Source organism: Phyllostomus discolor, chromosome 7 (assembly GCF_004126475.2).
Source record: "Phyllostomus discolor isolate MPI-MPIP mPhyDis1 chromosome 7, mPhyDis1.pri.v3, whole genome shotgun sequence".
Lineage (NCBI taxonomy): Eukaryota > Metazoa > Chordata > Mammalia > Chiroptera > Phyllostomidae > Phyllostomus > Phyllostomus discolor.
Window position 1 is genome coordinate 28,308,852 of NC_040909.2, and position 12,795 is coordinate 28,321,646.

Sequence of the window (12,795 nt, forward strand, 5' to 3'; positions counted from 1 at the left end):
AATTATTCAAATCAGGGAGGAGATAAACTCTTTGTTTCTATTAATGTTATGAAAAATTCTTGTCTTGTCCCTCTTCTGATTTTTGTCAACTTTAGGGAAGCCCAGGAAAGAAAGGGATTCCTGGAGACCGTGGAGCAAAGGGCCTGCGAGGAGACCCTGTGAGTGCCGGCTGCGCGGGCTGTGAACTAGCGTCAGGGCTCAGCTCCCGTCAGCACTTTTCACAGGGAAAGGCCTCCCCACTTTAAGGTCCTGCAACAGCAATCCTGAGTTCAAATCATCACAGGCATACCTGTGGAATTTTAAAAGCAGGTTCACTATGTTAGATCCTTGTCATGCACAAGATGAGCATGGACAGTGAGAAGCCCTTGCACTTCACTTGCACAGGTATCTTTTGAGAGTACACCTGCAGAATTGTCCTTGCACTTCAGAGCTGGGAAGGGGTTCCAGTCTACTTCCTTTTCTTCCTCTGGGAGACTCAAAATATGGACAGAGAAGAAGAAACAGAGCCATATCTTTTTTTCCTATTCGCCAAAAGCCTTTCTCAATTGAGTACATTACCTTCATTTTTTTTAATCCAAGCCAGCTGACATTATATCAGACCAGACATAGTACACGCAAAGGTGCCTGCTCTCATGGGACCTACACCCAAAAGACAGGGCTCACGCCAACAGGCAGCGTGCCAAGTCAAATGGGAGATTCGTTCTGGAGGGCGCGCTTTCAGCACTGTGCTCACACATAAAGAAGTCTCCAAAACCTTGATGAATTAGGATTTCGGTTTGTTTTTAAACATTTATGAAACTTTTTTAGTGAGATATGGTTGACATGTAACATTGTGTACGTTTGAAGTGTACAAAGTGTTGATTTGATACATTTGTATATTACAATGTGATTACCACCAGAGCATTAGCTAACTCCTCTATCATGGCACACTGTTACCACTTATTTTTTGTAGTGAGAACATTTACTGCCTAGGCTTTTAGTATCTTTGAAGTATATAATAACATAGTATCATTGTGTAGAATCACTGTCCTGTGCGTCAGGTCTCCAGAATTTATTGAACTGTAAATACATCAGAAAAGTGCACAAATGATCAATGTAATAGCTCAATGAATATAAATACACCTGTGTACTCACCACCCAGGTAAAGAAATAGAATATTAGATAAAAACAGAATACCTGAGAAACCCCCTCCTGTCCACTCCAGTCACTGCCAGCCCTCCCAAAGGTAATCACTAGCCTAGGATCATAAATTAGTTTTACCTGTTCTTGAGCTCTAAGTAAGTGAATCATTTATGATTCACCCTTCTGTCCCTGGCTTCTTTTGCTCGAGTGTATGCTTGTGAGATTCATTTATGTCGTTGTGGATAACAATAGTTCATGCTATCTCACTGCTGTGTAGTGTTCTGCTGTGTGACTATGCCATGATTTACGTATCGGTTCTGCTGTTGGTAGGTATTTGGATTGTTCCTAATTTTTGCTCTTATAAATAGCACTTCTATAAACATTCTTGTATGTGTCTTTGGGTGAGCTTTTGCACACATTTCTATTGGATCTATACTTAAAAATAGAATGCCTAGGTGATAATCGAAATACATACATTCAGATTAACTTTTTAGAGCCAAACATTTTTTTTACTGATTTACACCCCCACTGGAATGTGCCCAAGCAGAATGGCTAAAATTTATAAACACTGACAATACCAAGTGCTGATAAGGATGTGGGGGAGCTGGGAATCTCACAGGACTCTGTCTTTAAACACTCCCCCTCCAGGACACATGGGTCGATTGGAAAAAGAATTTGGTGCAATATATGCTGACAAATGTAAATGTTAGGTGTGCATTGAAGACAACTCCATTTAGAAAGCAGAGGAATTTGCACTTACAGACAGCATTGTTTACTAAGTGCTATCTCCTGACAAGTCTGGTGACCTGAGGGTTTTCAAACAACTTCAGACTATCTAATTGAAAACAAAAAAACTAGCCCTGGCTGGCATAGTTCAGTGGCTTGAGCATGGGCTTCGAACCAAAGCATCACAGGTTCAATTCCCAGTCAGGGCACATGCCTGGGTTGCAGGCCACAGCCCCCAGCAACCGCACATTGATCTGTCTCTCTTTCTCTCTCTCTTCCTTCCCTCTCAAAAAATAAATAAATAAAATCAAAAAGAAAAGAAAAGGATAATTTCAATAAATCTTATTAAATCTTATTTTTAAAAAGAAAGAAAAAAAACTATCCACCAATACAGATAATTAATAAATAGTAGTTCAAATACAAAGGCATTTCAGTTGTCTAGATATGATAGCCAAAAACCCACTTGGGACATTACTATTAAACTGCCATTCACTATGATCAGAATCACCCCTGATTGTCTGCTAAATTGTTTGTACAGTTATGTAACACCTTTAAAGAATCTGAATAATGTAAAAGGATTTTTATTTAGAAAGAAATGTTCTGTGGCTTCAAGAGATGGCTGAAAATTCAACCCACCAGAGCTTTTCTGAGTTGAGTGGTTTGTTGTTATACTAATTTTAGATGGCTATTCAATGCATAATAATTCTTCCTAGCCACTTGGGAATATATATCTCAAGTTGAAGACAATTCCATGCTTTTGTGGGTTACTATTTTAGGAAAAATTTTTTAAATGTCATAAAAAGATTGACAAAATCAATAGAACACACAGGATCAGATAATTTACAGGAATACATGCAGATGACCCAAATTCCTGAAAAACCTATGTTTATTCAGCAAGAATGTCCAATCACATGAAAGCTAGCTTGGCTGTTTAAAATTTCCCATTTAGACTTAAATATTTTTTTCAAACCTCATGTAAGTTGGAGGGAAACCTGAGCTAGATCATTTATCTGAGCTACAGAGTTTATCATTCAAAAACATACCATTATTAGAAACCCATGCTTAATCATAAATTTGAGTTATATGATGCTCATATGTCCAGTTTCACACAATTTGAAAGACTTGACCAGATATTCCATTCAGACTAACCAAACATGAGAATTAGGATGTTCTAGTCTATAGAATGTGCTGGAATATGATTTTTTTATGTTATCTCTTGAATCAAATAGAAGTTGGACAACAATAAGAAATTTATACAGGCAGGGGAATAAAATTTTGGGCTTTATATTACCTCATTACCTTCCTTTCCCTTACACACCTTTCTCACCAAATATGATTATCTGATATTGTAATTTAGGTATATCCTGCTTGGAGAACTTAACAGAGAAATATTTAAAGAATAAGACAGAAAATGTAGAAAATAATCTTTGGCTTCAATATGTGGAAGAGAGAAATAATTTTTATTTGTTTTAATAATATTGGTTATAAAGTAAATTCTAAGCCCGTCTTTTTCACTCCATTAGCCTATAAGCCCTGTAAGTGGACAAACTACTTGTTTAAAAAGCTTACTGACTCTGGAACAATGACATGTCCCCATTGGTGATCACAAATTGCTTATTGACTGATGAAGGTAATTGGGCGGCTGTCAGCCAAACAGCCGGCAGCTGGCACTCAGTAGGGCTGGGTAATTGCTTTCCCTTTTCAATGGATTGGAGTGCTGACTGCGACGACTGCCCCCCCCACCCATGATCCTCCGGCACCATGGGGCTGCTGCTCTCTCTGTGGTCCTAACCCTCTCCCCCGAAGGCAGAGAGCTCTCAGCTTGGTGCAGGTGGGACATCATCCCACGATGTGTGCCTATTTGGAACAAGTTTCTGCAGGAACATCGTGTGACTGTTGGGGAAAACGCCAGGCATTTTTGAAAACCGAAAAAGTAGGGGCAAGCATATGTGGGAAGAAAGCAGCCAGGCACCCATGAGGAGAAAGAGGGAGTGGGTGGCAGATGCTGCCCCTGGGCTGCTCAGCATGCCTGTGTTCTTGCGGTAGAGCCCACTGCAAACATTTGCCTTTCTCAAGGGTCGGGGACAGTCACGTCTACCAGCCCCCAAGGATAAACTTGCCTAGGTCCCATGAAAAAAGAACAAATGGTAAGAGAAACGATTGCAGGAGGCAGAAGGGGGACCCCAGACCCAGGATAAGGGTTGTCACACACACCTCATGCCACCCCTGCTTCCCTGGGCTCTGCCTTCTAGGCTCCACATTCGCCCCACCCTGCGCACACCTTGGGTTTCCACTCCCTTCTGATGATACAAATCGCAGGAAGAAAAGAAAACACCATCTTACCCATTTCTGCTTTCCATTGGGTTGAACCTCTGTCTACTTTGGGGGGTAACTAAATGTATCACACACAAGTCACATTTTTAAGGAGAAATGTTCAAAATCTATTAATTTTTCTTTTTTTTTTATTTCCTATTTCCAGGGAGTTCCTGGACTTGACAATATCATAGAAGGACCCAAGGGCTTGAAAGGAGAACAAGGACGGCAGGTAATTCTGGGGGCATTTGAAAGTGAACTTGTGAGGCCCAAGTCTGAGTGACAGAATATGAAATGCATAGGAAGAATTTTGAATCAGAGTGGCTATACTTGGTAAAAAAAGTTATTTTTAGGAACAAAAGGATCTTTTAATCCTTATCTGCTACTATGGGATTCAGGGAACATTCTCTTCTTCTGGACTTGGGGTGATGTGCTTCACTAAGCCATACCCTAGAGGTCATCATTTATGTATGTAAACACCCAAGCTCTAACTTACATGTAGGGCTAGCTAATAAGAAGAACCGTCAAAAGGGCTGTTGGCCTTCCCAGGATCCAGAGGACACGCACCCTAAAAAGCCAGCATATTCTTCATAGTACACGATAAAAAAGTACAAGATCTGGCATGCTGTATTGCCTCTGGAGGCAAGTCTCCTGAGATTGATTTCATGAACCTTCCCAAGTAGCAATTGGATCACCTTAAGTTCTTTTTTTAGAATTAAAAATATTACTATCTGGATAATGCTGGATCTTCTGGCCAAGGAAGTGTCATCAGCTACTCCACCTGGAGGGGAGGTCTGATACGGCGGAAGGACTTTGCTTTGGGGACAGGCTGGGCCCTGTTTCAGGACCTGTCCCTTGCCACCCCTGTGGCCTTGGGCCACTTTCTGTCAACTTTAATCTTCTCATCTGCAAAAAAAGACAGAAAGCCTACTTTTGACGGTTATGGTGGGAATTCAGTGACTAACCCTGCCATATGAGAACCCTTTAGGAAGTGTCATCTACAATTTTTATTAAATGGTAAACATAGGTTCCATTGTAGACTCATAATTATTTCTTCCTTTTCTGTCTTGGGAAGACTTGTGAGTATTGTGAGATACTCACACTTTTATTCATATCAGGGTATAATCTATGCATGTTAGCTAAACAGAACAAGAAGTCCAAAGGTAGAAATCCAAACCCATAGTATTTGTACTGGGCATGTGGCATGCTTTAATGATCCACTCTGTGGGGATAGTTTGATTTAAATATTCTAACTGCACCATAATTGCACGTTAGGCAGTGGTGATGAACAGATGAAACCATGTCATTAGCATTTTGTCCTGCAGTTCCTCATTACCCACATAGAGATGATTTATGACCAGTGGAAGCAGAGCTCCATTCCAAAAGGAAAATAGTTCTCCATTTGGTGGGTACCCATCCTACCTCCCTGGAGCAAACCAGCTGAGGTTGAGGAGAAATGTGTCTGTGCTGTATAATTACTGTCACACATCTGTTTTCATTTGACAGGGTAGAAGAGGCATGCCAGGTTCCCCTGGGACACCGGGCTTCAGAACTGACATGGTAAGAGTCTTTCTAGACAAGGAGACCCACTGTTCCAGGAGCCTATCTTGTGATGAAAATGGCTGAGTGGGGGGAGTGGTGGGCTGGTTCTGTGGGGCTTAGTACCCTGGGGACACTGACCTGAGAACAGAGCTGGAAAAGGACTTGGGGAAGCCCTGGAAGCTCAGACAGGAGGGTGTGGGCTGCAGGGGAACTTACTGAACAGGAGAACAAGCCAGGCAATGAGGACAAAGCAGCAGCCACCAGGGGAAGAGGTATCAGAGTATGGCCTCCTGACTAGGCTAACTGAGGTGGGCAGTGATGCCGTTTTAAGTCTAAAACTCCATTCCCTGCCAAATTGTATAGCTATACACTTAAAAAAGTGAGTCCTGGTTGAATTCCTCTCTCTGTTCTTACTTCCATTTTTTTTACCTTGTAAATATTTTCTTGATGGAGTATAATAGCTGGTTCTATGAACTTCTGCCCAGAATATATATGTGATATATTAAACTAGTTTTAATTTGTGCTCAGTTTTGAAATATTGTATATTTTTATTGAGATATAATGCTGTATTCATTCCAGGTGTTCAGCATGATTGGGTACATGTGTATGCTGCAAAACAATCACCACCACTGGCCTAGTGAGCATCCATCACCACTCGGAGTTACAGACTTTTTTCTTGTGATGAGAACTTTTAAGATTTACTTCTCATAGCGACTTTCAAATATACAGTGCAGTATGACTGACTGTAGCTACCATGCTGTACCTTATATCCCATGGCTCATTTATTTTATAGCTGGAAATGTTTATCTTTTGACCACCTTCTCTCATCTCCACTCAGCCTCAACCCTCCACCTCTGGCAGCCTCCAATCTGCTCTCTGTGCCCATGAACTTTTTTTTCATGATTCCACATGTAAGTGAGGTCACAGTATTTGTCTTTCTTTGACTTATTTCACTTAGCATGATGCCCTCAAGGTCCATCCTTGTTGTTGCAAATGGCAAGATTTCATTCTTTTTTAATGGCTGAATAATATTTATTGTATAAATAAATCCATTGTGTATATATACACCACATTTTTTTAATTCATTGATTCATCAGTGGACACTTAAGTTGCTTTCAGGTCTTGGCTTTTGTAAATAATACTGCAGTGAATATGGGGGTATCTCTTTGAATTAGTGCTTTTAATTTCTTTGATAAATACCCAGAAGCAGAATTACTGATGGTTCTATTTTTAGTTTTTTGTAGAACCTCTGTACTATCGAAAATATTATATGTTTTTGAGGCATAAATATATATACTTGAGAGTGAAATTTGGTTACTTGCTTATGGCACCTTTTGGGATCTTTTTTATGTATTTGTTTGTTTTTTTCAGGGAGTACTTTAAACAAACGATTCTACACTTGACTTCTTGGAAAAGTACAGAGGTTGTAAAAGAAAATCTTTACCCAAAGTACCCAAAGAGATACTTTGATAAAATACACTTAAATGCCTGTATTGGATTCTAAATTAGACCTGCCTCTTCTCATTGTGCACCATTTTCTTTCATTCTTTATGTAGTTATCTAACCTTCTGCAATTCATTGCCTTTACCTCCCCACCCTCAAAATATACCATGTTTTTAAAATGAGCACAAATAAAAACTAGTTTAATATATTGCATTTATTATGCATTGTATTTTTCTGGGCTGAAGTTCATAGGACCAGCTCTACTACTCCATCAAGAAAATATTTTTCTATCTGGGAAGGCACTCATTTGCAAAGCAGAGACATGGAACTAAAAACAGAGATTACAATTAAAATGTGCAGAATCTGATGGCTGGGCAAGCACATCACTACTGCCGTTTTACTGCATCTAAAGATAAAGACATACATTTGTTGTTCATTTCACCTTTTAAAAGGGTGTCACCAGCTTACATGCCCCAAGAAAATATTTTGAACTGAAAGAATATCATCCAAGAGACCCTGGCATGGGAGATTACTTTTATCATTTCACAGAGGCTGTGGTCTCTCTAGAGGCTAATGCTGTGTCACCAAGTGTCGCCCTGCATAACTCCTGAGATATATGGCATTGTCTTGGGTTTTAGGTTCATCAGTGTCATGCACGAGTAAAAGTAGGACTTCCAGCTAAAGGAGGCAAAATCAAGGTGTTTCTTATACTATGTCCCATTTGTGCATTTCACCAAAAACAACAAAAGAAATTTTAAACAGTTTAACAAGCCATGACCACAACGTTAAGCTACATGGGACAACTGCTGGCCCACTACTGTAAAATCTGGGTCCTCCTGCGGGAGACTGTGGAGAGCTGACACAGGCCGCCTCATACCTCCAGCAGGGGTCAGGGTTTTCCAAAAGCGGCTGCCCTATTCCTGAAAAAGCTGGTGAACAAAATCCAGGGATACTATAAATTTTGAGACGATCAGGGAGTATCCTGATGGGCACCATTTAGCAGAGGAGACGGAAACAGTGAGAAACTGAAGAACATTCCAGTTTTAGTGTCCGCAGCACAGCAGTCCCTGCAGGCCACGGAGCTGCAAAGACAGGAGAAGAAACAGTGACTATCACAGTGCGGAGAAGCTGTGAGTTATGGGGCTTCGTGTGAGCTCCATGAGTCTCTCAAAAGGGCGAAAGATTCGTACGATCTGAAGAGACACCAGAGTATATCCATGAGTCTCTTAAATGTCAGAATTTGAAAGAAGAAGGAGCCATAAGGTAAAAGAAATAATTCATGATGCGAAAGTGCTGGCAGCCTACCTATATCAAAGCTATTGACCCATGTCCAGGTAGTGGTAAGTTATTCAGTAAATAGGTGACCCTATTCAAAGGTGATTAATAATGAAAAATATTAATACTCTTTACTGTTAATCAGATGATTACTAACCAGGAGCTATGCATTGAAATGGCAAGAAAACAGAAGGAGGGCCAGATGAGCACAGGGCAGATAAACCCTCATTAGAAGAGGAACTACTTAAGGAAAAGGTGAAACAACTCCAAAATCATTCTCCAAAGTCTCAAAAAAAAATTAAGACAACATGACTGCTCTAAAAAGAGTCTAAAGAACTGATAAAACAACAAAAAGTGAAAAAAGCAAGTTAGTAGTGCTTGGGGAGCAATGGGAATGGGGAAAATATAGAATTTAAGATGTATTAGAAGCAACAAAAATGAGAAGAAATATGACTGAACAAATATAGGCAGGCATATGGTAATCAAGAAGCCACACAAGCAATAATTGAGATAGAATATCAACAGTGGAGAGCCAAAATGTAGAATTTGCATTACTAAATTAAACAAACCAAATGCAATGTAAAAACATTCAGAAATGTAATAAAATATAACTTCTAGAGGCAAAAGCTCAAATATGCAGATAGAAAAGACATACTCTGACTTAGAAAAATTCATACAAATACATCATCACTGAGCCACATCCTATGGAAACTACCAAACTTATTATGTAAATAAAAAACCATGAGAATTTTTTCTTTACATAAGCAGAAAAGACAGAAAATGCAATCTGTCTTCAGTTTTCTTCCCAACATTCAGGAACAAATAGTAGGATGGCCGGAGTTCTCAGATAGAATGGTACAGGTTTGTATTCTCACCCAAGTGGTCCTGCCAGCATATACCAAATTTTTCGGACCATAAGATGTACCTACGTTTTAGAGGAGGAAAATAGGAAAAAAATTTTTGAAGCAAAAAATGTGGTAAAATATTTAGTAACATAAATAACATAGGCTGCCACCGCCCCCCGCCCCCATCACAGCAAGTCAGGCAAGCTACATTCGGACTATAAGACACACCCCCTTTCCTCCCAGATTTGGGGGGTGCGTCTTATAGTCCAAAAATGCAGGTGCATACTCAACATGACAAAGCCTTCAAAAACTGAGACAACATGGCTTTCATGTTCCTGTATTTAAAGGTTTTTTTTAAGATTTTATTTCTTTATTTTTAGAGAGGGAAGGGAGGGAGAAAGAGAGAGAGAGAGAAACATCAGTGTGAGGTTGCTGGGGGTCACGGCCTGCAACCCAGGCATGTGCCCTGACTGGGAATCGACCCTGCGATGCTTTGGTTTGCAGCCCGCATGCTCAATCCACTGAGCTACGGCAGCCAGGCTGCATTTAAAGTTTTATAATAATAAATTTGAATCCCTTTAAGTGCAGAAATAAGACTAAGTCAGAAATTGTGATTACAGAACAAAGTGTAAATTTTAGACATGTGACAATTAAAAATCATATGAAAATGAGGAAGTGGGGAAAGTGTTGATCTACTGAGTCTTCATCTTGCATTGTAGGGACTCAGTCTCTAAGCATATTCTTAAGCTAAAATACACATTGCAAAAATACCCTCACCTTCTAATTATTCTTCATGGTCAAGAAATGTTACCAGCTGACATTTCCAATTCTTTCAGTTTTATTTTTCCTCCTATTAAATTCAAATACAATTACATATATTTTAATTTTAAAATAGCATGAGTAGCATGATCCCTTTTTAATCAAAAGTACCATATTTAGAACTCCATCTGTAAACACTCATAAAAAGATGCCAAGAATCATGATTACTAAATGTTAACGATAGTTATTTTTAGACGGAGGATGTGGGATGACTTTTACATTTTTATTCTGTGCATTTTCTGCATTTGAATATTTAAAAATCAACATGTCATTTTCATAATAACAGTAAAGTCATTATCCTTTAAGAGAGAAGAAAAATCTATAGCGCTAAAAAGCTCTAAAATGTAGGTAGATCAGGAGCGTTGAGGATTCCTCAGTGAGAGGGGTTTCTGCTGGACTGGTCAGTGAAGGGAGGATGACCGGGTGGGAGGGTGTGGCACACAGGGAAATCCCTGCAGGGGACCGAACCTGACCCTCATTCATTTGCTAAACCCTACTGAACACCTACAGTGTACCCGCAACTCTACTACCTATTAGAGCTACAAACTCAAATGAGATATGTAGCCTTTGCTCTCGAGGAACTGAGTACCATGTTAAGAGCATGGCATCTCAACATTTGGGCTGGATAGCCCTTCGCTGTGGGAGGCCGTCTTGTGCACTGTAGGATGTTTAGTGCCATCCCTGGCCTCTGCCCACTAGGCGCTGGAGTGGCACCCCTGACTGTGACAACAAAAAATGTCTCTAGATAGCACCAAATGTTCCCAGGGAAGGAGGGGGTAGGTGCTAAGTCTCCCCTTGTGGGTAAGAACCACTGTTATGGAGGAGGGGGATGGACCTCTAGGGACATGAGCACTGTGCCAGGAATCTGTAATGAGTTGGGTGGTTGGGAGGCGGAAGGGCCAGCGCCAGAAAGCTGCAGTGCTAAGGATGGGGTGGGGATGGGAGTAGGAGATCAGCTTTTTCTGAGCCAAACATTTCTGAGAATAAGAATAGATTTTTGTGCCATGGCTAATGAGAAGCAAATGCAGCCCCAAACTAATGCATGATCTTCAGTCCTATTAAGTCCTGAGGGTCTGTTGGTTATGCTTCACCCTTTCTCTCTCTCTCAGCACTGTTTATGGACAGCTTGAAGTACTGTAGGACAGTCATTTATTATTGTGAGTGTGCTTGCCATTAAGATTTAGGATTAATGGCATGCTTTGCTGTTAAGAATGTCCTTTATTTTCCTGGGGATTTGGAGTTCCAAATCAGTCCATACCTATCTGGGAAAGTGGGGCATGGTAACCAACCAGAAAGCCAGGCTGCAAGGAACCGAAGGGCTGAAGACTCTTTGGGGTCTTCTAACTCTCAGGTCTTCTTTGGGGAGATTTTCTTTCTCGCTCCACCCATTCACATTCCCTTTCACAGGTGAGTAATGCCAGACAACTATGAGCCTGTAGGGAAGCCATTAAGATGTCTAGGGATTTAGTGTTTCCCATCCAAAATATTTGAAAATTTGAGGCAAAATTAGAGAAATCACCTCCATATTTCCTTGCATTTTTTTTCTGTTTCTCACATCTACCCAAGGTATTTAAAACCATGACTTTTATTTCGAGTTTAAATCCCCAGGAGCCATTAATGAAAGTGCTAGCTGATTACTTCTGGAAATGTCTCCGCTGTTTTCAGTGAATGGGCGATTAAGGCCCATCCTCTCCGCTGGGCTTACAAACTCCTGCCTCAGGACAGGAGGCAGGTTTTCTTGGCACCACACTGACAAGTGCCTTGGAGGAAGCAGGAGCTCAATGAATATGCGTAAAGATAAGTCATTTTAATCAAGCTCTGTCGAAGTCAATCAAAGACAGAAAAAAACATTCATGGATGTTTCAAACCCTGTGTCAGTGGACCAGATTTTTGGATGTAAGGGCCTGTTTCATATCCTTTATTGCACAGGAAGCTCTTTATTTTGCCCAAATATAAGGTTCCATTTCATCATTCCTACACAAACAGTGGTGTCCACCTAAACCCCAGGTCTGGCCATGTACATTTTCTGCTCCAAGAACCACGGTGGTTTCTGCTAACAAGGTATGAAGCCTTGGTCTTGTATTTCTAGCCTTTGGAACCCCACTACTCACTTTTCTTCTCATGTCTCTGACCCAGAACCACTCCTATCACATACACTCCTAGTTTCCCATTTTTATTACTCAGTCTGGTATCCTCTGCTGGAAAGAGGACTTCTTACATCTTCTCCCTCTAGAACTCCTACCCATCCTCCAAAACCCATCCTTAAAAATCTCTTCTTCCAGGAAACTTTTTCCTGATTTGACTAATGAAATTATTGTGTTCTTCAAAGCCCATATTTCTGCCACTCCTCTTTCCTGTGGTGTTGGCCATACTCTGCCTTGTAAGCGTTCATTTCACCACAGAGTGAGGAGCCCCTGAGATCAAGGACTCTGTGCCTGTGTGTATGTGTATGTGTGTGTGTCATCCTTATGCTGTATGGTTCCTACCCAGTGTGCTTTGCAGGTAGTAAACCCTTGGTCAATATTTTTCTTAATGGAACTGAAGTGAATTGATTCAGAACAGAGAAAGCATATTTCTTTCCCTGTAAGAAAGAGGATTTAGACGTTCATCTCAAGCTGATTCATCAGGGTTTTCAAGGAATAGGACTCCAACCATTTCCCCAGATGCACAGTCTGTTTCCTAGACAATAATAAACTTTGACTGAAATATG

General features: G+C 40.5%; 1 protein-coding gene across 1 annotated transcript in view; it reads left to right on the top strand.

The window, feature by feature from the left end:
• The window catches only part of COL6A6 (collagen type VI alpha 6 chain), a 135,291-nt gene that overhangs the window by 64,528 nt on the left and 57,968 nt on the right, over positions 1-12,795 (top strand). Inside the window, exons 19-21 of the mRNA XM_028517855.2 lie at positions 96-158; positions 4,328-4,393; positions 5,668-5,721. Of these exons, the coding sequence (XP_028373656.2) occupies positions 96-158; positions 4,328-4,393; positions 5,668-5,721 (183 nt within the window). The remainder of the gene's footprint in view (positions 1-95; positions 159-4,327; positions 4,394-5,667; positions 5,722-12,795) is intronic.